The 26,621-nt window shown below is 38.6% G+C and overlaps 1 protein-coding gene across 3 annotated transcripts in view; it reads left to right on the top strand.

Annotated features, from left to right (window-relative positions):
• GABRA4 (gamma-aminobutyric acid type A receptor subunit alpha4) overlaps positions 1-26,621 on the top strand; it is a 75,705-nt gene that overhangs the window by 14,937 nt on the left and 34,147 nt on the right. For 2 of the 3 annotated variants that reach the window (XM_065907317.1, XM_065907318.1), the window contains exons 3-8: positions 15-82; positions 1,014-1,234; positions 1,400-1,482; positions 3,861-4,004; positions 5,443-5,595; positions 15,164-15,423. In XM_065907317.1, coding sequence (XP_065763389.1) covers positions 15-82; positions 1,014-1,234; positions 1,400-1,482; positions 3,861-4,004; positions 5,443-5,595; positions 15,164-15,423 — 929 coding nt within the window. The remainder of the gene's footprint in view (positions 1-14; positions 83-1,013; positions 1,235-1,399; positions 1,483-3,860; positions 4,005-5,442; positions 5,596-15,163; positions 15,424-26,621) is intronic. The other variant, XM_065907319.1, reaches the window with a different exon arrangement.

Below are 26,621 nucleotides of genomic sequence, written 5' to 3'. Positions count from 1 at the left end.
TTCATGCCTACTAGGTCCTGTTACAGAAGTGAAAACTGACATATATGTCACTAGCTTTGGACCTGTTTCTGATGTTGAAATGGTAGGTATTTGGGAAATTAAATGTACTTTTTGAGGTTTGGAGAAAACATGCATAAAAGAGGGCAATTAACATTTATCTTATAATCGATTACACAGAGCTACAAAGTGAAAGAACAGCCTAAAAAGTTTTTAAAAGTGAGACATTTTAATTTGCATTTCAGCTGTAATATTTGAGGTTTTTTTTTCTGGTTTGGAGTCATTCTCAACAAAGAAAAGAACGTTCTTTCCCCACAATACAATGTTGTATGTAATATTTTTTCCCTTAGAAAATTACTGAGGAGGAGAAAATTAGAGAGTGTCATTAGTTTTGGTATGAAACTATATTGCAGTCCTAATTGCATTTAGAATCCCTTGTTGCCCACTTGCTCACCACCCCTCCTCCCGTAGAACTTCCGTAGAACATCAAGCCCTGCTCAGGATAAATTCAGTTTTTCTTTCTAATATTAAATATTTTCAGTTTCCTGGTCAAATAAATGACCCTAGGTGAACGTTAATAAATTCTGTGGATATGAGATTTCTCTTTTACATACTTTACTTTTGTCTTAAAGAGATGCCTACACTTTTATGATTAATTATGCAATGTTATTTGTTACACATTAACTAATTTTGCCACTTGATTTAAAACAAAGTACAACTGTAATTACCTGGTGGCTGGCAGTTTTATTAAATTAGAGTAACTATTCTTGAATGATTAACATGTATGATAATTTATTTATCTAACAAATGTAGAAGATTAACATATCAGATGGACATAATACGCTTTAATTGCTGACACTCCTTTTGCTCCATTGATTTTTTTTAAAAAAATTTGCTCCTATTTGTTTTTATCTGGGGTAGTCTTTTCTGAGGGCAAATCTAGAATTTAATGCATTTTTCTGCATATTTATGTGTAATCATCTGTGATTGAATATGTCACAATCTAACTTCCCTAGGAATACACAATGGATGTGTTCTTCAGACAGACATGGATTGACAAAAGACTAAAATATGATGGCCCCATTGAAATTTTGAGATTGAACAATATGATGGTAACAAAAGTATGGACTCCTGATACTTTCTTCAGGAATGGAAAGAAATCTGTCTCACATAATATGACAGCTCCAAATAAGCTTTTTAGAATTATGAGAAATGGCACAATTTTATACACAATGAGGTAGTCATTTTTTAAATTTTTTAACTGTTTTTTCTTTCTTCCCTCCCTTCTTTCCTTCCTGTCTTTGTTTTTTCCTTCCTTTCTTCCTTCTTCCTCATTGAGGAATCTATAAAATTATTTTTTTTAAAGTTCTGATTTTATTTAATTGCCTTTTTTCGATCATAGACTCACCATAAGTGCAGAATGTCCCATGAGATTGGTGGACTTCCCCATGGATGGCCATGCCTGCCCTTTGAAATTTGGGAGTTGTAAGTTACAATCAGATTGTGGTTAGGATTTATGATTACCTCATGCAAGCTGATGTTTTCGTATGTTCATGGTTTTCCATAGTCTAACATTTAAATCATTGTCCTTGACAATGACTTGTCGAGGTTTGACTTTTAGGAGACAGTTTATTACCTAATATATTTAAATTAAGAGGTAAAAACAACCCCTTTTCCCTCACCAGAAGCAGAAGCTATTTCTGTTTGCTGCCTAGAAAGCCTAGGTAGATTGAGGCATAGTTAATAGGTTGGTGATCGGTGGTGAAACTTGGGGGCCACACCGTGTTCTTGCCGGAGAATCCCGGGGGGCAGAGCTGGGGTCTCACAGAGTCGGACCTGGCGGCAGCAGGACTCCTGTGCTGGCAGTGTGTCAGGGAAAGAGTCAGTGACTGTTTCCATTTTTTAAATTTAGCAGCTTCTGTTACGAGCAGAAACCTTTATGGCAGACTTGAAAAAAGCAAAAGAACGTGCAGGGCTTCCTGACGTGACCTGGGGTAGAATAACATAAGCGGCACGCTTAGTATGAAAATGACTGAAGCGTGACCCACAGCCCTTGGGAGGGATGCTCTGATACTAGGCAGAACACGGCAGGGTCGTACCTTTGGGGACATTAGTCAGTTTGGGTGTTACTCTAAGTGCTATTGGATGCCTTGGAAGCTTTTACTAAGGGTAGTTGAGAAAGGACTTTACCTAGATTAGAGCTGTCTTGAGTGAAACTTAAATTATTATAGTAGAAATAGTTTTCACTTCTGGCCCCAGTAAGATCACTCTGCTCATTCTGGGGAGAATGGATTGTAGAAACGGAAGAGCTGGAGGCTGTGTGCCTTAATAGATGGATGGTGGTGACTTAGACTAGATTAGAGGAGGTGTAAGACATGGGCTTGGGATATTTTGTGGTCGTTAAGGCAAAAGGATGAAATGAATGGGTAGGACAGAACAGGAGTCTCTTTTACCCAAGCTCCCCTCTCAGAGACGGCAGCAAAATGTGCTTGCCTCTTCTCACGTCTGCCTCAAATATTTGACTCAATCAGAATCTACCAAAAATAGATGCTGACTTTTACTATTGCTTCAGATTCCCAGTCACAATGATTGTGAAACTGTCGCCTGCTGTTATTATTGCTTATTGCTTAACTTAATGAGGCTTGGCAGTCACCATTCTTTTTATAACCCTCAGTAATCACAACATTCAAGTTGGGTTAACTTGAAACTAGAGTGGGTCCTTTGCTCTCCAACCAGCGATTTGATGAGAAAAGATAAAAACAGAAAAATACGCGGACAGAAAGGATACCTGACTTAAAATATCATGGACAGGGTCATAGCATTCTGAGACTTTAAGTGCATGGTTTAAGCAGGAATATACTTCAGAAGATAAACCTTTAGACCTGATTGCACACCACTAAATGACAATGCAAGCCTTATAGCCTGTTTTGCAAAGTCCTTTGTAGAGATGGTCTCTCTACATACCAACCCCTTTCGTAGAATTAAACATTTTCACTGAGGGCCTATGGTGCTCTGGCCATTTTAGGAAGCTTTGCAGAGGGCAGCACACGATTCATCCTGGTTCTTCTGAACTCATTCGTGTGTGAGCCAAGCTGTCTGTTCTGGGGAGGCTGGTAAGCAAGCAGCTGGTCTGCATGTGCACTGATCACCAAATGATAGAAAATGGGCTTGAATTGCCGCTGGGAGGGATTTGCTGAAGATGGAAGGGAAAGTGTTCTGAATTGTGGAGTTTGAAGGTAGTGGAATTGGTTGTGTAAGTACGTTCCCTGGAGAGCGCTACAAACTGCACAGCCGGTTGTCACCCGCAGAATGGCTCCCAGACAGCATGGGTATTGCCCAGAGGCAGAGTCTGGAATAGGTGACCCACGGAGAGTGCTTCCAAAGTCGGATTTGCTTTTGTTTTTGTTGTCATATTATTATAGGCAGCATCTGGTATTTGAGAGAGCTGCATGAGGAAGGAAGATGTCAATATTAGTCAAGTTTTAGAAGTGAGTTAGGAGGGAAAGGAAAGCAGTTGGCCAGTACTTTGGGAGGGGTTATTGCTTCTCCTTTTCACTGGTTTATCCTATTACTATGGAAACGTAACCAAGGGCACGGATGTGTAGATCGCATTTTAGTTGCCTTAGTTTTAATCTCTCCTCCTGTAAACCTTTGGCATAAAAATGAGAGATATGCCCAGTTGCGAGACTGCTCATTTTATCTCTACAGTTTTCTCAATCTTGAACATGTTTGAATAAATCATAATGATGCTTGTTTTCATTTATTCCATCTTTCTTGAACATGTGTAACATTCTTAGTCATTGCCTATCAGTGCTGAGGGCAAAGGGGCCCCGACCCTAACCGCCTTCTCTGCTGTCCTCCAGATGCCTATCCGAAGAGTGAGATGATTTACACCTGGACAAAAGGCCCTGAGAAGTCAGTAGAAGTTCCAAAGGAGTCTTCCAGCTTAGTTCAGTATGACTTGATTGGGCAAACCGTATCAAGTGAAACGATCAAATCCATCACGGGTAAGACATTCAGTAATTTAAACCAATAGGCAACCTGGCACTGGCTGCTTCATTGAAATATATTGTGTTTTCAGGGTCCAGCTAAAAGTTTCCAGAAATAGAGTTGATGCATAGCTCACAGTTGAGAATTCTCTTTATTTATATTTAAGTCTTGTTTTAGTTTAAAATAAATTCTGAGTTGGTGAGATGCAAGAAATGAACTGGTTTTCTTTTTCAGAAAAAAAGTCAAAGATCAAATATATCAAAACTATTTTCAATAGAATTCGCAGGTAGGAAATCTGATCATTGATTTTTTGAGCACTGAATTTTCTCTGTTTTTCAGTGCCTTCCCCAGATCTGTTTTTTTCATCTTGCCTAATTTTTGTGGTGCTACTCTATCTTCTTTTCAAAAATAAAGGCAAAATATAAAATTTAATTATAAAATATGTTACAGGCATATATTAAAGCTGTCATGTGAGTAGATGAATGGTTATTATTGAGGATTCTTGGTCTGTATTTGTTTTGGGGATGTGAATGGAAAGAATCATAGGACTTAGTTTTTGTCACATTCAATGGGAGAAAAATAGCTGATTATTGCTTGTTATTAAACTATTCCTTATGTATATGTATCACCAGGAAAATATTTTTTGAAAACATTTATTTTCCAACCTGTAAGTAGTATTAAAAATACGTTTTGGGAAGATTTGAGCCTTCAGTCTGAGAATAAGACTACTGCTTCCTGAGTTACTTTCTTAATGTGTTACTTTCAGATATAATATTAAAAATATTATCAAGAGCTGCCAGAAATCTTATGATATATTTACTTACTGTCTTTTTCAGGTTTTTGTCTAAATGCTAATAAAACATACATGAACTCAGGGATGTCATGGATGGGTCTATATGTGTTTCTTTATATTTTTTTTCCCATATATCACATTTAGAAAGAAAGTTTTTTCCTGAAACTAAGACAGTAAGGCAACCTTTCTCTAAGAATATATGTATATATAATGTATAGTTGTGTATTACAGTTCTTTCTAAAATGAGTCTTTATATTTTCATACAGGTGTGTGTATTTTCATGTTTTTTTCCTGGTGATTTTCCATAAAAGCTAACTCTAAATTCTGCTCTTAAAAATGCTGAAAATGAAGTCTAATTGCTTTTGCAGTGTTAGATCTTTAAAATAGAAAGCACTGCAAGGATTTTTATAAAATTATAGCCCAGCTTACTAAATTGCTTAATCACGATGTAGCAACAGAAATATTCTTCTGTGTAATGATGCTCAGTACTGTTCTACCCTCACTGGGATCTTCATACTTCTCAATGCCTGTGCTCTCATGCAGAGCAGATACTTTCTTTGCCTAGAATACTGTTTGTTATTTTGAAATATGATTATAAAACCATTGAATATTTGCTCACAGAATCTATTAATATAACAATTTTCCTCACGCTTCGTTCACAGGTGAATATATTGTTATGACGGTTTACTTTCACCTCAGACGGAAGATGGGTTATTTTATGATTCAAACATACATTCCCTGTATTATGACAGTAATTCTTTCTCAAGTTTCATTCTGGATAAATAAGGAATCAGTTCCAGCTAGGACTGTATTTGGTAATTATAATTCATTTCTTGGTTATTTTTGTCCACCTTACATTTTGATTGTGATTCATGGGACTAGCCTTTAGATATCATCTCTGAGAAAATATTAAACAGTAATATACCTGGCTGTGCTAAGTAAAGAGTCACGTAAGATTTCATTTTTATCAGCTAATACCAAGTAGTAAAGCTTGAGAGGGTAAGTGCCGTCCATCCTTTCGCTTAGGTCCCCATCAGATATCCTTTATTGTGAACTGGCAGGTGAAGACCAAGTGTGAATCTGAATATAATTTCACTGTGGGTGATATTCTTGGGTGCCTAGCTTAATGCTGTGTAATTGAATTAAAATGATGTCCAGGTGTTAAAATGAAATGCACTGGGAGCTTAAAATAAAACAAAAGTCATGGATGAATGAATATGAAAGCCTTAGAAATATTTGCCTTTTAATAAAGAGGAGCAAAAGATTTAAATGCATTGAATTGAAAGTATTATATGCTTAGTTTATTAACTCATTGTTGTAGTCTATCTACACCTTATTTTCTGTATATGCCACATTTTTTCTTTTTGTTTATATACTGGCTTCCTATGTATCATTTGTCAATGTATCAAATCCAGAACACATGAGTTTTAATTTTTTTAGCTGTTAATAAGCCTTTGCATATCAGCCATGCTTTTAAATATTACAATTAGTTATAATGATATTTAATTTAATATCTATTTTTTTTTTCTATTGATTGTGAGTGGAAAAGGCATTCAGTTGTAGGACAAGAATGAAAATGATCAGAATTGCTCTGGAATGGAGGTATAGTCCCCATGAGAGAGGCCAGCTTCCCATTGCTTTTTTCTCTTTGGTAGAAAGTCAGATTGAAGCCATGATATAATACCCCTCATCACATAAAAGCTGAAAGGATGCTGGTAAGAAGGAACTGAAGAGAGTGGGAACTTCTCATCCCACCCTGATCCGTTTAGAGACTTTCTGATGAGGGCCATCTCAGTGTCTCAGTTGACCTGAATGTGGGGACATAGTCCACGGACACCCCCACTGCTTTGATCTTAGGTTTACTCAAGAAAGCTTTGGAATCCTATTGGGGAAACTCTTAGAGGAGGGTTACTGCTCCGGGCAGAGGGACCCCAGGAAGTCCTTGAGCAGGTGTAGTGGGACTGTCTGCTTCATAGAGTTGCGAGGGTTCAATCAAAGAATCACTGCACACTGCTAGTGTTGAAAAAATTTAGCTACTGAAAATAGACAGGGAATGAAGGAGAGAAAACAACACATTCGAGTTTATCTTCCAGTAGGTCAGGGTTTAAAACCCACATCTGCCTCTTAATTTCTCCATCCATAACATTGCGATAACACGTCTCTCCTTCCGAGATTCGTGAGGATTTAGATAACGTGTGGTCCTCATTACAGGGTATATGGCCCACTTAGCCATACTTGTTACTCCCAGATGCTCTATTATACAGGGGGGATTAATTTTGTTTTGACTTTGTAGCCTTGATTATTAACTGTTTTTAAAAGAAACCATGCATCTTTCTATTATGTAATGCCCTACACTCTGCAAAATTCTTTTTTCTTAATTGAAGTACAGTTGATTGGAACATTGTGTTCAGTTCAGTTCAATCACTCAGTCATGTTTGACTCTTTGCCACCCCATGAACCACAGCACGCCAGGCCTCCCTGTCCATCACCAACTCCCGGAGTCCATCCAAACCCATGTCCCTCGAGTCAGTGATGACATCCAGCCATCTCATCCTCTGTCGTCCCCTTCTCCTCCTGCCCCTAATCCCTCCCAGCATCAGGGTCTTTTCCAATGAGTCAACTCTAAACATCAGGTGGCCAAAGTATTGGAGTTTCAGCTTCATCATCAGTTCTTCCAATGAACACCCAGGACTGATCTTCAGGATGGACTGGTTGGATCTCCTTGCAGTCCAAGGGACTCTCAAGAGTCTTCTCTAACAGCACAGTTCAGAAGCATCCATTTTTCACTGCTCAGCTTTCTTTATAGTTCAACTTTCACATTCATACATGACTACTGGAAAAATCATAGCTTTGACTAGACGGACCTTTGTTGACAAAGTAATGTCTCTGCTTTTTAATATGCTATCTAGGATAGTCATAACTTTCCTTCCAAGGAGTAAGTGTCTTTTCATTTCATGGCTGCAATCACCATCTGCAGTGATTTTGGAGCCGAAAAAAATAAAGCCTGACACTGTTTCCACTGTTTCCCCATCTATTTGCCATGAAGTGATGGGACCAGATGCCATGATCTTAGTTTTCTGGATGTTGAACTTTAAGCCCACTTTTTCACTCTCCTCTTTCACTTTCATCAAGAGGCTTTTTAGTTCTTCTTCACTTTCTGCCATACAGATGGTGTCATCTTCATATTTGAGGTTATTGATATTCCTCCCAGCAATCTTGATTCCAGCTTGTGCTTCTTCCAGCCTAGCATTTCTCATGATGTACTCTGCATATAAGTTAAATAAGCAGGGTGACAATATACAGCCTTGACGTACTCCTTTTCCTATTTGGAACCAGTCTGTTCTTCCATGTCCAGTTCTAACTGTTGTTTCCTGATCTGTGTACAGATTTCTCAAGAGGCAGGCCAGGTGGTCTGGTATTCCCATCTCCTTCAGAATTTTCCACAGTGTATTGTGATCCACACAGTCAAAGACTTTGGCATAGTCAATAAAGCAGAAATAGATGTTTTTCTGGAACTCTCTTGCTTTTTCGATGATCCAGCGGATACTGGCAATTTGATCTCTGGTTCCTCTGGCTTTCCTAAAACCAGCTTGAACATCTGGAAGTTCACGTATTGCTGAAGCCTGGCTTGGAGTATTTTGAGCATTACTTTACTACCTTGTGAGATAGTGCAATTGTGTGGTAGTTTGAGCATTCTTTGGCATTGCCTTTCTTTGGGATTGGAATGAAAACTGACCTTTTCCAGTCCTGTGGCCACTGCTCAGTTTTCCAAATTTGCTGGCGTATTGAGTGCAGCACTTTCACAGCATCATCTTTTAGGATTTGAAATAGCTCAACTGGAATTCCATCACCCCCACTAGCTTTGTTTGTAGTGATGCTTCCTAAGGCCCACTTGACTTCACATTCCAGGATGTCTGGCTCTAGGTGAGTGATCACACCATTGTGATTTTCTGGGTCGTGAAGATCTTTTTTGTACAGTTCTGTGTATTCTTGCCACCTCTTCTTAATATCTTCTGCTTCTGTTAGGTCCATACCATTTCTGTCTTTTATTCAGCCCATCTTCGCATGAATGTTCCCTTGGTATCTAATTTTCTTGAAGAGATCTCTAGTCTTTCCCATTCTGTTGTTTTCCTCTATTTCTTTGCATTGGTTGGGGAGGAAGACTTTCTTATCTCTCCTTGCTATTCTTTGGAACTCTGCATTCAAATGGGAATATCTTTCCTTTTCTCTTTTGCTTTTCGCTTCTCTTCTTTTCACAGCTATTTGTAAGGCCTCCTCAGACAGCCATTTTGCTTTTTTGCATTTCTTTATCTTGGGGATGGTCTTGGTTCCTATCTCCTGTACAATTTTATGAACCTCTGTTCATAATTCATCAGGCACTCTGTCAGATCTAGTCCCTTAAATCTATTTCTCACTTCCACTGTATAGTCATAAGGGATTTGATTTAGGTCATACCTGAATGATCTAGTGGTTTTCCCCACTTTCTTCAATTTAAGTCTGAATTTGGCAATAAGGAGCTCATGATCTGAGCCACAGTCAGCTCCTGGTCTTGTTTTGCTGACTGTATAGAGCTTCTCCATGTTTGCCTGCAAATAATATAATCAATCTGATTTCAATGTCAACCATCTGGTGATGCCCATGTGTAGAGTCTTCTGTTGTGTTGTTGGAAGAGGGTGCTTGCTATGATCAGTGCGTTCTCTTGGCAGAACTCTATTAGCCTTTGTCCTGATTCATTTTGTATTCCAAGGCCAAATTTGCCTGTTACTCCAGGTGTTTCTTGACTTCCTACTTTTGCATTCCAGTCCCCTATAATGAAAAGGACATCATTTTGGGGTGTTAGTCTAGAAGCTCTTGAAGGTCTTCATAGAACTGTTCAGCTTCTTCAGTGTTACTGGTTGGGGCATAGACTTGGATTATCGTGATGTTGACTGGTTTGCCTTGGAAATGAACAGAGATCATTCTGTCATTTTTGAGATTGCATCCAAGTACTGCATTTTGGACTCTTCTGTTGACCTTGATGGCTACTCCATTTCTTCTAAGGGATTCCTGCCCACAGTAGTAGATATAATGGTCATCATCTGAGTTAAATTCACCCATTCCAGTCCATCTTAGTTCGCTGATTCCTAGAATGTCGACGTTCACTCTGCCATCTCGTTTGACCACGTCCAGTTTCCCTTGATTCATGGACCTGACATCCCAGGTTCCTAAGCAGTCTTGCTCTTTACAGCATTATCACAACACTGTGTTAGTTTACGTTATATAGCACAGTGACTCTGTATATATGTGTAGACATGTCTATAAACATACATGTATTTTTTTAGATTCTTTTCCCTTACAGATTATTACAAAATGCTGAGTGTGCAGCGAACGCTTGCAGCTTACCTAGGCTGTGCACGTAGGTCGGACGCTAACCCCACACTCTTCACTTGCTCCTCCCACATCCTCCCCTCTGGCAAACATCAGTTTCTTTTCTGTCTCTGTGTCTGTTTCCGTTTTATAGACAAGTCCATTTTTATCGGTGTTTAGATTCTGCATGTAAGTGATATCCTGTTAATACATAGTTTTCTTTCTCAGTCTGATTTACTTCCCCTCGGTATGATAATCTCTACGTCCATCCGTGTTACGGACAAAAGATCCATTTGCTAAACGCTCGGTGTTCCTTGTCTCATTCAGTGCAGTGAACACTCAGCTAACCTCGGGTGTGTGCATCATGTATAAAGACAGCCTGACTGGGCAGAAAGTTAGAGGCTGAGAAGCAGATCAAAGTCCCTTAACTTTCCCTTGTACAAATAATATTAATGTTTCGGGAACTATCATCATTGAAAATAAAAATAAAATCACTTCCACATGTATTACCATCTTTATCCTATGCTCCTAAATAATTTCTGCAGCAGAAAATATTGCCCCATTAATGACGCCTTTGATTAAGAGGCATCCACGTGAAAAGTGCGGACTCTGGAGCAAGAGGGCCTAGGCTGTAACCTGAAGTCTACCGCTGATTAGCTGTGAGCCTTCAGTGAGTTATTCCTGCCTGTTTCCTCAAGTGTTCCAACAGGATGAATTGTCACTGCTGCGTAAGGTCGCTGTGAGGATGGGGTGAGCTTATTTGGATGCTATTTTGACAGTCCAAGCTGCTGTCTCTCTCATTTTGAGACTTGCTACTTGATATTACCATGTGACTGTTCTCTTTATTTTATAGTTTATTGTGATTGGTTGATGAGCTTTGAGTGCTTTCTTGGTTGATTACAAACTCATAGCCACTGTTCTGTCTCATTTGTCCCCAAATAATAGAAATTCCCAGTGGTATGTGTGGGCGAGAGCGTTGGTTATAGCTGTATCCATTCAGTATTTCCTATCCAGATAAGCTAACATAAGGAAATTATGTATCATACAGTAAGGATACTGGTAACACTAATAATAATAATAATAATAAAATTTGCCATGTACTGATAGAGATCATCTTATTTAATCTTCAGAATAACTCAGCAAGTTAGGCATTAGTAATTTTATGTGGATAAGGATATAGACACAAAGAGGTTAAGAAACTTGTATCAGATCATACATTGATTTTATATGCCTCACTTTGAGAACCCCCTCATGTCCATCCGCCACTCCGCCTTTACGTGCTGGGGCTGGGCTGGGGGCGGCCGTCTGGGGGCCCGGGAGCTTGCGGACGACTTCGGAGCTGCTGCGTGGGCTTGGATGGCTGTGTGCGCTGCGCACTGCGGGGACTCTTCCGTTTGCTTCTGATTGTGCTCAGGCACCGAGATACTGGCTTGGATTGACCAGGAGAATTATGCCCAATATTGAAGTCTTCTAAGACCTAAGATGTGCCGGAACAGTAGCTATTTAATTGTTGAAATTTTCGATGGAATTTAAGTTTTAAGTATGTGGGCTGGGAGGGAGGGTGGTGAACAGTCTATTTCATATGAGATTCAAATAAAAAGAAATAATTCTGGGCTAGCATTTATCTGTCCCAATTCTCACTTTTCTCTTTACTCAGGAAAGAATTTGCTGAGTAAGAGATGTCACTCGAGGTCATGCAAAAACAAAAATGAATAAAAATTAGTGTAAATATGAGAAGTAGAGCATGCCAAATTCTCTGGAAAGGTCTATCTCTAAAGATGTATGCCTCTTAAGTTTTCTAGTTATTCCAGTAGAGTAAAACATGAAATCTGAGTAAATGCTAGCTGGCATGTCTACATCATTACTAGTTCATTTTCCAGGAGTGGCTGGCCCAAATTCACTCCTGTGGATAGTCTTAGCCTACTCTTAAATGTCCTCTTCCAGCTCCTGGGCCAGCCAATATGGTGCATATTCAGCATTCTAAAAACAGGGCCTGGCATCAATATCTGAACTTGTCAAAAAAGTTCCATGGTTATTGAAGTATTTTCGGGGTAGATGTGGTAACAGGTGGACTGTCTTCCCAGATGCAGAAGAAGCATGGCTTCTTATCTGAGAGGTTAGCATCTGTCTGCTGCTCTGCTGGTGTCCGTTTAACCAACCACTTCACTAGACACAGGTGCAGAAAGCCCATTCCTGTCGTGCTAGTTCTTTCTTAAAATTGGACTCCAGACAGAGAAACTTCTTAACGTCTGAAGGGATGGCAATTTCAAACACTCAGCCAACTGTTTATGCCAGTTACTTTCTTAATTTTGCCAACAGTCTTAAAATAGGACCCATAATATCTGAAAGACTTTTCTGCAAATTTTTAAATGAAGTGTACTCTAGACAATAGAAAAGAAATGCAAAGCAGCCACATAGCCATATATTGCTGAACATATTCATAAACTTGGTGATCTACCCTCCTTAACAATCAGAAAGTCATTTTTGGATTCACAGCTTGATAATTGAATTAATATTCTGCTTACTTGTCATTAATGATGGAATTTCTTCTCATAATGCAGGAGAGATAAAGACCATTACTGCTTATCCTCAGGAGAAATTGTTCTATTACCAAAAATATCTTCAAAGCAACATGGATAATCTTAAGTTGTTTATATTTGAGTTTCAGATTCCTTTTTGATTACATTATGGTCTCTGTAAAACTTTCTGATTTCTGAGTAGTATTCTTATTTAAATGGCATTGTTTATATTTTGTTTTCAAGCTCTTTCAGTATAATTTCTATGCTAATAGAGGAAATATACCTAATAAAGTTGTAGAACAGTTTTGAATTCTTAATAGGCCATTTAACTTGCTATGAATAAGAAGAAAAACTTTGATTTATATTTAAATTTTGCAGCTAGAAGTTTTCAGAATTAATCTAGGGTTTATTCACTATCTCACAATGACCATGGGGATGGTGCCATTTTCCTGAAATTTAACATAGAAGCCTAAAAATAAAAATAAAATAGAGGCCTAGAAGTCCTGAGGTCTCTTTCTGAAACAAGGTCTAATAAATTCACTATATTGCATTTTCATAGGCATTTAGGTATTTATATATTTGATTGAATAAATGTATTTTAAGTCTGTTTTAAACTTATAAAATGTTAAAAATATCACAAACATTTCTTTTAAAAGAGAATACAACCAAATTCTCAACTTATTCCCTCTGTATAGTTTATGGGATATTTTTGAAAGATCCATAGCTCAGAAGCTACATGGTTGTTCTAATTTCTCATTTTAAAACTGACAATTCAGAAAGGATTAGAAAGAAAATGGATTGGTGAGGAGCTGAAAAATGTGTTTTTATTTATTACACATTTATCATGTGCTCGGCACTATGTGAAATATGGTAAATCCCAAAGCGGTGTTAAACATCTCTGCCCTTAAGGAGTCAACGCTTAATGAAGTTGTGGAAACAAAGCTCACACAAGTGGAACAATTAGGGAACAATACAAGATAGAATATAATGAAGTGCCCAGTTGAAGAGACAATGTTATTTCTCCCTGCATCAAAATATTTTTATTCCTTCATTATTGCATGGGGCTCACTGTCCCTTCAGTTTAATATGTGACTTTAGGCTAGGGATTGGCATGGATTAGAATAAACATTTTATGCCTTCATCATTGTTATTGCCTTCACCATCATCATCATTCCCAAACATCTCAGTGTATCAAATCAAGAGATTTCCTAAGTATTACATAGAATGGTTTAAATGGATGTGATAAATCTCCAAATAAATTTTCCAAACTTAACTGCATAACATGGATTAGATCCACAGAGAAACAGAGATGCAGAGAGGGGCAATTGTGCAAATATTTAACATCCTTAAATCATGCATTTCTCTATAGTTGCAGTGGCAAGTGGGATTTTTCCATTGAGAATGGGGATTGACATTTTTCCAGGCTCTGCAGAAAAGGTTTTTCTGGAGATGATATGCTTCAGAAGCTTATTGATGGGAGAGAAATACTGTTATTCTTGTTACCAGAATTTTCCTGCCAACCATAAACTGAAGGGCTATAGATGTCCAGTCAAAGGAAATCAGTCCTGAATATTTATTGGAAGTACTGATGTTGAAGCTCCAATACTTTGGCCACCTAATTCGAAGAACTGACTCGATGGAAAAGACCCTGATGCCTGGAAAGATTGAAGGCAGGAAGAGAAGGGGACGACAGAGGATGAGATGGTTGGATGGCATCACCGACTCAATGGACATGAGTTTGAATAAGCTCTAGGAGTTGGTGATGGACAGGGAGGCCTGGCTTGCTGCAGTCTATGGGGTCGCAAAGAGTCAGACACGACTGAGCGACTGAACTGAACTGAGATGTCCAATATTTTTAAAACCAAATTGTTCTAGAAATCTGTTTCTTGGGAGCATTCCTTCTGTTTTATATAAATTGAGCTATTTTATAACTAGTACATTTATTATTTTAATTCAATAGGTAATAGTCAGGTAAAGATTTTGAGTGTATATAACCTGTGGTTTTTCTGGTAGAGAGTTTCAGTCACATGGGCCATGCCTACCCCAGGCGTGAAGTTCTGATCCTTTAATTTCCAGTGCTACCACCTTCCCACTGCTGGCTGAGAACCGGTGCTTCAGTGGCTCACACGTCCTGTTAGGAGTTCAGTTTCTCAGGTGTACTGGCCTGGGTGCTAATGTCAGCCCAACGTGTGTTAGCTGCTTACATACCTTAAGTTCATAGTAAACTCAGTGAGTGGGTATCAAGTGAAACCCAGTGTGTTTTCCTAACTTAATCCGACTCACGCTGAGCCAGTGCTTGGAGGAGTCAGTGTTTGAACCACATCCGTCTCTCACTCCAAAGCCTGTGCTAATTTCACTGAACCTTTAGGATTGGAGTCATATCAAAGATGGTTTGTTTCGAGTTATTGTAAACTTTGTTACTGCCACCCCACCAAATTCCCAGATCTTTTTGTTGGTTGTTTTTTCTGTGTAGAAGTAACCAGAAAGTACTTTGTCTCTTTGCTCTTTTCCTTTGAAGGGATAACCACAGTCCTGACCATGACCACGCTGAGCATCAGCGCACGGCACTCTTTACCCAAAGTGTCCTATGCGACTGCCATGGATTGGTTCATAGCCGTCTGTTTCGCTTTTGTGTTTTCGGCCCTTATTGAGTTTGCTGCCGTCAATTACTTTACCAATGTTCAAATGGAAAAAGCCAAAAGGAAGACATCTAAAGCCCCCCAGGAAATTTCAGCTGCTCCAGTGCTGAGAGAAAAGCATCTTGAAACACCTCTGCAGGTATTTGACTTAATATCCTTTAGCTCATGATTTTAGCATCTTGGTGAAATTTCCATTGCCAGGGGAAAAGCTAGGAAGTTGAAAATCCCAACTTGTAACTCATTTAAAAATTCAAAAAAAATATTAAAGGATAATCATAAATTTCAACTTTGAAACTATGATGAATGGCTTAAAAATTAAACAGCTCTGGATGAGACAGATGTACTCAGAGATAGTTCAAATGAAAGTTCAGAATTTAAAACTTTTTAATATTTAGGGAGCAAAATCTTATGTATGCACTTAAGAGAAACCTGTGGATACCCTTAAGCAGGTTGGAAAAGCATCTTTGTAGAGTTCATTGAACAAAATAAAGCAGCGATTCTTAGCATGGCTCTGCATTAGAACTGCCCCCACGGGGCTGTGCCCTTGTATGAAAAAAGAAAAGAAAACCAATAAACAAGAAGACTCATAGGTGCAGGTGATATCCATACAAGATTGAGAAGTCTTGTCCTAAAGAGACAGATCTAAAAGGATATGAAAGTATATAAGAGCTACTGTAATTTACTTTGGGCACATAAGTGATTCTGCAAAATAAAAAAAAAATTAAAAAGTGACTTTTGGATACCAGTTGTACAAAAATAGCAAATCATCATGAGAATGAGAAAGCAAGCAATCATCACCTCCTCTTCCTCCTCCCGCTTCTCTCCTTTCTCCTCCTCCTCCTCCGAGACTCCACTGTCTCTCTCTCTTTTTCTTTCCTGAATCAAAGCAGTATCTGTGGTCGCTTACACACAGCCTTATTGTAGCTGCTGCCACAAATGAGTCCAAAGCTCCTTTTGTCTGCATGTGCCCAAGTCAAAGTGTACATAAGTCACCAACACTATTCTCTATAGGTATAACTCATCCCCTTAATCATTCAAACACGCATTCATTCTTTTTTTCACTCATTCACCAAATACACATGTAATACCAGCTATGCACCAGGCACTGTTGATGATCTGAGGAACAAAGGCATGCAAAGCCCTCTGACAATTATCTTACTCTATGGACTGACATGTAAGTATGTAGGGCAGGGGAGGCAGAAAATTTACGAGAAGTGTGCATATATAGCGAAACAGGTACGTTAGATGGTGCGCTGCTTTGACACTGCTGAATCGCCAAGGTGGGAAGGAAATGTTAGGGCCTTGTGGCAGCAGTGGAACTCAGTTCCCAGACCAGGCCGTCAGGAGGTCCTCCCAGGGAAGATGCCAGTAGACCAAATTAGGTTAGCCGTTACCGGGTAGGTATGGGCTGGTGAGGGTCCTTCAGTTTATAGCTCTCCTTCCCAGGACAGGGATGCGGGCTCTGGTTCTCTAAGAATGACAGATGAGCTGATAGAAAAATTACTGTCCTTCCATTAAAGTAAGTTGGATAGCTTACATTTTCTTCTAAAGAAATCAATTTCATCAAGATTTTCAAAACTATTAGGATGAATTTTGTTTCCTATTGTCAGATAAAAAGCTCATTATCAACAGCTTTATTCCCTTTTCCTTTCCCCACAAGTAATCTTGTGTCCTTTCTGCCTTTCATTGTGTTTTGTTGTGTTTGTTGTTTTGCTTTGTTGCATTGAGGCCTTGGTAGAATAATTCTATCTACCGTTCCTTTAAAAAACTATCCTGTGTTTATTTAGTTACTTTTTATTCTTATTGTTGACTTAAGATTTACTTTAATTTCATCTTTCTGCAGGTTAATTTTGTTACTCTTTTTCTAGCATTTTGAGTTTAGTTCTTAATCTATTTTCATTGTTTCTTATTTAATAATAAAGTTTCCTTCATTGCAATGAGATTTCTTTTGCATACAGCTTTGGCCATAATTCATAACTTTTTTTTTTTTAATGATACATTATCATAATTATTTGCTAAATATTCTGCAATTATGCTGCTATTTTTCTATATAAGTTCGTAATTATTTGGAAGGTAATATTATAAGTTCCAAAAGGGATATTGTTTGTTTATCTAGCTTCATTGTATTTTTAGTTGAACCACCTTATGTTCAGAAATGTTACCTGTATAGATTTGAATGTTACTGATATTTTCATTGTGGTCTGAATTATACTAAAGCTGATAAATGTTTGATGGAAATTAAGGAGTCGACTATTACTAATTTTACCTGAAACATTATTATGTCACCTCTTAATAACTTTATAAGTCACTTCTTGTCTTCTTGATCTTTCAAATACCAAGAAAGTTAAGAAAAATTCTCCAAAAATGAGACTGTGTTAGTTTTGCATTTTAACTAGTTTTGTCTTGTGCATATTGATGTTATGATACTCAACATGTAAAGATTTATAACAGCTCTATTTTCATTTAACTCTGTGAATTTGGTCATAAAATAACCTCTTTGGGGATATTCCATATAATGCTCCTTGAATTCTATTTGGTCTGATTTCATTAACTTTTATATTCTTTCTTAATATTAACTTTTATAACACATTTTTATTGCTAAATTTTCACATTCTTTATTTTTTCATATACTTTGAAAGCTATCTGTCTTATTATTATATAACCAGTGTTTAACTTTTAAAACAACATATTTCAACTTATCACTTTCAAATATTGTGGAAGTTATTAAATATACTGACTTTTCCTTATAGCTATCAACTCCCCCTGATCCCAGGATTGGTAAAGTCTAAAGATCCTGCATCTGGAGACATTGTGTATATATATATACATATATATACACACACACACAGATATATATGTAGTCTTTTTCTGTTTATAATGATTTGATGTGGTTCTCTTTTCATTTTTGCAAGGTGATAAGACTCCTTGCATAGTGTTATTGTATATACTTGAAAGTACTGCTTAACTAGCAATAAGCTATTCTGCAGAATTTCCCACGGTGGCATGAGAAGTAATGCCCCCCCGAAGCACGTGTTGTGGCTGTAACAGTTGTCACTGATGAACGCTAGCGTTGCGCGTTCGGTTGGCCAAGTCCGCCTGGATTCCGCCAGTCCTCTTGCCAGCACTGGCCTCACGCTGTGTGCAAGCAGCCTGACAAAGAATCAGATGATGAAATCTGTTTGTGAAGGGCATAGAGTCATGGTCTTTACAGGTTTGGAAGGGATTTATAATAAATTTCATCAAAATATATGTTTCACATCCTCTCCAACGTGTAACCATGTGTGTATTATAACTTGGATCTCCAGAGCAGTTTCCTTGAAGAATCTGTGTTCTGAGGACAGTGATGAATGAGTTGGCCATCCATCCTCCAGCGTTCATGTCGCTGCCAGAACACGCCTGGCGTTGGGGCTTCAGTTGTCATTGAATACCTTCAGTAAGTTTAGCTTTGAAGGTTGAGAATGCATTGAAATTGAGGAAGGGAAGGAGACAGAGAAAAACATAGATAAATAAGGAGAAGGAAATCAAGAAGGGAAGAGTATGTTAAGAGGAAGAGTTTAAAATATGTTGCTGCAAGGAAATATTCTAATCATCCTAGTAAGTTTGGATTTTCAGTATAGATTTTAATCGAATAGTTGAAATTTTATTATTCTAATGTGTTCCAACTTGTGTAGCTGTTTGCTTATTTGAATAATGCTGCCTTGGTTTAAAATGTGTTTAAACTCCTCACAATATTTGATAATTCACTGGTCCTCTGGGAAAGCTCACTAGTCGTTTGATTCATGGTCACTATATGTGACCTATGGACTGTTAATGCCCTAGCAGAGTTTTATGGTTACCATTTTTATTTCTTGGGAATTGGAAAGCTTATGGTTTATGGAATATTCATGAAGCAAGGAGAAAAGGCCGATTGGCAGGCTCTAAGAGCAGCCAGGGGCAGCCTGAGTGTGTTTTTAGGCATCAGGAGGGAAAGTGGGTGTTTTGCTTCTGCGACATCACTGTGACTCTGGCTTTGACCTTGCCCTTCCACTATTTAAGCTGAGCTCTGTTTTCGTGGTTCTATCTTTCCGCACGCTTACTGCTTCTTAGAGTGCCTGCTTGCTCACTGACACAGGTGATCTGGGTAAATAGGATGGTTTGGAAAATAAGTAACTATAGAATGTGGAGATGTCTTAATAAAATCATATTTTAACAATTATTTGAAAATATATTCCGCAGTTCTTGTTCAGTCAGAAAGTATACATTAATGTATGCACATTGTATATTGTGAAAAAATCCCAAGATATAATGACTGAAACTCCTTGGGCTTTTGCATTGTGTCAGGTACTGTGTGATATGCTAATCATGTGCTAATTAATTGCAAACTCACAATAACTGTTTTATAGATGCAGAAAGTGACCCTCGAAGCTGTTAAGTGATGTATTCAAGATAACACAACAGCAAAATATTTCAAATGCTTTTAGTAATAACTTTTGCAGACATTGTAGATAACACTTTAATTCTAACAGCTTATAAAATATGTTCTATTTTTGTCCATGTTTTACCAATGAGGATATTGCTAGTTAGGAATCAAGCAATCTGCCCAAAGTTATTTATCTGGTAAGTGGCAGGGCTGGGCTTGCAAACTTCAAACGTCTCATTTCACATCTTAATGACTGATTTAGATGTTGGGACAGGGAAATGAAGGATGAGATAGATGGTGGTGGCACCATTCATTAGAATAGAGAAGAGCAGTGAAGCATGTTTAATGAAGAAGCTAGTTAGTTCAAGTTTAGACAGGTGGGCTTTTCCATAGCGAGACATTTTCTCCTATCCCATGATAGGAGGGAGTGTAAATGGATACTTTTCTGAACACAAGTGCATACTTCACTGGGCACCCTTCCTGTCCCATCTACCTGATGGCTTTGACTGTTTCCATTTCACTTAGCTCTTCTTCATGGACTTTTCACTGTTAAAGTGCTCATAGATTCTTACAAGGATATTTGTAAATTAAATAGCCATTTGCTCCACTTAGAATCTTTAAGAAAAAGGTGATATTAAAAGAGTGTATAAATAATTCAAGATGAACCTTGGATTTAGTAATTCTTTACCATCTATTCTTCAAAGTCAAACTCTAGCCCTATTTCCCAGATGAGGATCATTTTGACCAACCTTAAGGATCTCAAGAACATGGAGGCAAGAGTCCACATCTGCAAAGTGGAGCAATGACAGAACAATAGACAAAAGAATGAAAAAATAGGGACTATTTGTGTTTCTCTGTATGCCTTATTTCACTAAGAATACCCTCCAGATCTAGCCATGTTATAGCAAATGGCAACATTCTTTTGATGGTTAAGCAGTGTTTCATTGTGTGTGTGTGTGTGTGTGTGTAAACATACACATATATACTACATCTTTTCAATCCCTTCATCTCTTGGTGGAAGCAGTTTAGGTTGCTTCCATATCATGGCAACTGTAAATAGACCTGCAATGAACCTGGGGGTACATATAGTTTTTCAAATCAGTGTTTTTGTTTTCTTTGGAAATACACTCAGGAGTGGAATTACTGGATCATATGGTGGTTCTGTTTTTAGTTTCTTGAGAAAGCTTCTTACTGTTCTCCACAGTGGCTGTGCCAGTTTGCCTCCCCTCCAGTGGTGTACAGGACCCCTCACCGTGCAGGGTCCCCACACCCTCTCCCGCATCTTTCTGTGGTCTTGATGACGATGGCCATCTCACAAGTGTGAGGTGCTCCCTCAGATGGTTTTGATTTGCATTTCCCTGATGGTCACTGTAGCGGTGATCACTATTATTGTTTATTTCCTTGAAGCATCTTTGATATCTAACACATGCACCACACATAATTCATTGTCTATAATATTTTAAAGTATTTTGAATAAATTGTTTCATATGTGATTACTCTATTTACCTACATGGATGGTGAGCTCCTTGATAAAATTGAATATGGCTGCATTCTGTCTTCCCATACAGCACATAGCCCAGTGTCTGAGAGTCACAGTTGTTTATTATAATCAGCCAGCTATAGTAATCAGACAGTAGGAACTGTGGTGCCTCTAAAGAGCAATACGTTTATCAGCACTTTCCAAAAGCACCTGCATTTTAATGTAACGTTCCTCTTACCACGGTTAGGTGTGAACTTCAGGTGGATGCTAAGTGGTGAGCTAGAGCCAGGCCACCGCGAGGATCAGGAGCAGCAGACAGTGCATGTCAGCAGTCGGCCTTAGTTGGCAACCGCAGGGGAGTGAGGAGGGCGCTTTGAAAACAAAATCAAGCCAAACGAAAAGTCCCTGCAAATTTATAAGGACAGCCCTGCGTCATGAGGACAGCACAGTCTGTTGTCCTGGGTCCTTTTTGTCATCTCGGTCACAGAAAGGGAACGTCGCTGTCTTGTCCGATTCTTCGCAACCCCATGGACTATACCGTCCTGGAGTTCCCCAGGCCAGGATGCTGGGGTGGGCGGCCTTTCCCTTCTCCAGGGGATCTTCCCAACCCAGGGGCCGAACCCAGGTCTCCTGCACGGCAGGCGGCTTCTTTCCCAGCTGAGCCCTGGGGGAGCCCAAGAATACCGGGGTGCAGAGCCTATGCCTCCTCTGGAGGACGTTCACAGCGGGATTGAACCGGGGTCTCCTGCACCGCAGGCGGCTTCTTTCCAGCTGAGCCCCCGGGGAGCCCACACAGACATCGGTGTCTGCGAGCAACACCAGTGTTAACTGCGAAGACTTCCCGGTGGCTGGTGATACCCAAGCCTCATTGCATTCTACCAGGCTCCGTAAACTAGGCCGGTGTCAGATTTTCATCTCAATCATTCTCAGAATTCCTCTTAGAAATGCTGTGCTTTAAATAGTTTAAGTTAGCATGCAAAAAACAAACCAAAGAAACCACACCTCGTTTTCTCATTTATCCTTATTTCTTTCATTTCCTAACTTATTTTAAAATCTCTTTCCGTGGCAGTTTGAACAAGGATGTGAAGAGGTACTGTCATTTCACTTGACATTTCAGTTTGTTGGTGACAGTCCTAGTTTAATGACTTCTTTAAGTCTTATATAAATTGTACCTCTCTGAAGTCATACTTTTTCCTGTACCGAATGTTCTGTAGTTAGTAATGCTCTTTAGGCAATGAGTAATTGTTTAATTGCACAATTATTAAACTGGATGATTTAAGTGTCATGAGTATCAGAACTATGTTTAATTTCCGACCATGTTTTTCATCTGTTACTTTTATTATGTGTCACATGCTGACTCATGAGACATTGTCATTTTGCTAAAGCAAGAGAGCAATTTGACAAGTGTTTCCAGAGCAACTACTATGGGCTAGTCATCAGAGCGTAGTCTTAAAGTGAAGGAGACAGGGTACTACTCTGACTATGTGTAATATGTAGAATCTTGGTTTTAGAATAATTCAAGTATGTTATAGCATCAGCTTACTCTCAAATAGTCACTGCTGCCTTAGACCTGTGTGCTGCAATGCGGGTCTATGAACTCAGTTACCTCCTGGGAACCTACTTATTTATGGCTATATTAATGGAGCACTCGTTAAGTGTAGTAGTTTGGGAATACTCTGAGGGTAGTGTGGGGGTGACATTCAACACTTAACTTCAGGAATTTAAATAGTGATATGTATGTGAATGTGAATAAATGAATGTGAACGTGAATGAATACATGTGAAAAATGCTTTGAAGGATGTTTGAGAGGGTGATGATAAATTATATCAGAGACTTAAGCTGAGACTTGAGATTAGCCTTTGAAATGCAAAAAGTGACAAGGTAAGAGACATTATTCAAAATGACAAAGGGAGGAGATGCGATCAGTTTTAGTAGCTTATTGAAGTAATACTGTGCATATCTTGGTAATTATTTGTAATAACATCATGTGGGAAGAAAAATGCCAACATTAGCATCATAATTGAAAATTTAGGCTATTTTCTTTTTCAAAAGGGGACATGCCATAATTTCAATGCTATACCAGGAATGCTAGATATTAATATGTTAGCTGATATTTAACGAAGTTTTAAGGCATCTTGTAAACCTAGTATAATACAGTGTAGGAGTGCGGTATGTGGTATGGATGTAGATTGCTAGTAAATTGTCCATTTATTTTCACTTATTCTATGTTTGCAAATATGATAAAGGAAGAAGCTGGAAGTGTATTTACGTAGTATGTAGAATTTGAGGATTCAGCTCGTCACCATCATAATCATCATTGTTATTTTTTTAGTTTTTCTTTTTAAAAATTTTACTTATTTATTTTTGATGCGTCAGGTTTTAATTGTGGCACATGGGTTCAGTTGCCCCTTGGTATGTGGGATCTTTAGTTCCCTGACCAAGGATCGAAACCACATCACCTGCATTGGGGAGTGGGTTCTTAACCGCTGGACCACCAGGGAAGTCCCCATCGTTGTCACTTCTGTGGCCATGCAGGGCTTCCCAGGTGGCCCCGTGGTGAACAGCCCACCTTCCAACGAAGGGGACGTGAAAGAGGCATGCGTGGAGTTGCAAAGAGTGGGACACAGCTGAACGACTTAGCACACACACACACACACACACACACACACACGTACCGTGTGTATATATATTGTGCTGGCTACTGTACCTGCGTGATCTCTGGTTTCCCCGACACCCTAAGATGGTCGTCTTGTTACATATGCAGTTTTACGGTGAGGACGCAGCGGAGTGTTCTGGGTGCTTCCAGATGCACTGTGCTGACTCTCAGCTAGGGAAACAGGCAGGTGTTGAGGGATTTTTGTCTCTACTCTCAGTTTTCCGGTTTTTCTTTGATCATACAAACTAATATCTGAGTGTCCATTTCTCTGTCCGTTACCTGACGATGTTGACCAAGATTATATCCAAATCCCTTTCTAATTTAAAAACCCGTTACTACAAACTTATCCGTATCTATAACTAATGCTAGCTTGCTTTATACTCTTTAGCTTATGTTTACTGTCATAAGCATGGCTACAGAGAAGGATGGTTCTTTTTGGGTTCACTGAGTCAGGTCAAACTAAACATTCAGGCTATTTTATGTACTCTTACATAGCAAAAGTCCATACTGTTCCAACAGCAATGAGAACATAACTGATCCTGTGTTTAGTAGCACCAGAGAGTATTTTAAATAGTTTGCATATATTCACTTATATCATTGGCACAGCGGTTCTGTTCCAGCCTCACCCTCTTTTATAGATGGCTAAGTGAGAACCAGAGGCGGAAGTGATTTGTCCAAGCACACACCTCCTAAATAACTGAGCCAGGATTTAAGCCCAAAAGTCTGGCTCCGAAGTCTAGATATACAACCCGTATAAATTGTTTCCCCTCTCTTAAAACAAAATACCAACATTGGTGACTCTTTCCTGTGCCTATCCCCACGCCCTCACTCCCCACCCCATTCCTCATTTTTCTGAAGGTTGTCAATGTTTATATTGTTGAAAGTGTGAGCCAAACTGCAAAACTCTATCCCATTTATAACGAAGCCCAAGCAGTTCAGGGCTGGCAGTTCAGCTTACATAGAAGCTAAAGTCTCAGAAAATTAGCCACACTCTCCAAATTTCTAGCTTTGCATAAAATATATGTGGATTTCCTCAAGGCTAAAAATCACCAGTTGATTTAGCTCAGTCATTTTGACTATAGACTAATCCATAGTTTTCCCAATTTTTTGACATTTTAAACATCTAAAAAATGTTAAAAGGTATGTCTTTGATTTTTTGGTTTGAAATGTATTAGTTCACTCAATTAACAATATTTATTTATAATATATTTCAAAAGAATTCTATTGTAAAGGTGGAGAGGAAAATTTTAAAGGGTCTTAAAAGAGAGGTTTTGCCCTTACTGAATTTATACTATATCAGGTGACAGCATAGGTATTCTGTAGGGACCAAGAGATGTAAAAAAAGTGGTGAATTTTGGGAGGGGCTGGTGAGAGAACCTAGCCTGGCAGTGAGGTGTGTTTTACTGATGGTCAGCAGATGAGATTATCAAGGAAATGAGCTACCTCATTGCTGTAAATATCATTAGTTTGGTTTGTGATTTTTATGCGTTAGCTTAAGGACCGCTGTAGAATTGCTCTATAATTAGTAAACTTCTATCACGTTGTTGATATTTTTGTTACTTCTCCATTTACCCCGTTCCTTCTCCAGTACATCTGGCACAGATTTGCTAAGAATCTAGCAGGTGCTCAAGAAACAGCTACTGATTAATTTCACTCCTCATATAACTGAGATAGGTGCTCAGTTGTCAGGGAGAGCAGTACGTGAAGGGCCATCCGTTTCCCCAGGTGAAATTTTTGCTATCAGTTTTTTTCTTAATGGTGTTTCCCATTCTTATTAACTTGGTGAATCGTCTTCTGTGTTACTACGTGAGTGGGCCAGCACCTCTTTTTAGGGGGGAACATTGTCAGCTTCAAAAATATGCAGATGCTTGAAACAAATTCCCTCAATATTTGGCTATATTATCCATCAAGTTCTCTTCCCTCAGCTACTGAGTAAGAGGATTCATTCCTTCTGGTTTATTTGGCTAAGCTACCAATTTCCCTTCTGCTATTTTGAGAGGCTAATTTTCCCACAACATAATATACATCGCTAAATCTCCAGTTTTTCTCTCAGCCTCTGATAATTTGGAAGTTTCAAGATGCATCAGTTTGGGTATTACTTGTTTCATTTCATTTAAATAAACCAGAAGATATTATGCATATAAATGTCTTTGGTAGAGGAAAATTGCTATGCATTTTGGCCAATTAAAGGAGAGAGCATTTTCTGTTCAGATTGTGTGGTGTGTTTTTCTTAGTATTGGCTACTATCTCATCTTCCAAGAGACTCTTGCCCTACCTAACTTCTTTGTTTGAATAACGTGTCAAATTCTTTCCCAATGTCTTTTTTGCTGCTTTTATTAGTGAGCCTGAATTTTCACATGCCTCTTGCTTAATTATTCTGTAGAACTCTATTCTTTCCCCTTCATTTGCTGTATCTTTAGTTTTTAAATTTTATTTTAGTTTTTAATTTTTATTGGATTAGAGTTGATTGACCATGTTGTGTTAGTTTCAGGTAAACAGCAGAGTAACTCAGATATGCCCAGATGTGTATATATATGTATATCTCTCTCTCCTCTGTTTTAGATTCTGTTCCCATTAGGCCATTGCAGAGTATTGAGCAGAGTGCTCTTTGCTGGACAGTGGGTTCTTATTATCTATTATATAAACAGTAGTGTATATATATCAATTCCAAACTCCCCATTTATCCTTCCCCCTGCTTCTTCTCTGGTACCTGAAGTTTGTTCTGTAAATTTTACTTCTGTAAATAAGTTCATCTATACTTTTTTTTTTAGATTCCATATATAAGCGATACCATATATACTG

The sequence above is a fragment of the Muntiacus reevesi genome, chromosome 16 (genome assembly GCF_963930625.1).
Source record: "Muntiacus reevesi chromosome 16, mMunRee1.1, whole genome shotgun sequence".
NCBI lineage: Eukaryota > Metazoa > Chordata > Mammalia > Artiodactyla > Cervidae > Muntiacus > Muntiacus reevesi.
This window is presented reverse-complemented; position numbering and strand designations above follow the sequence as displayed.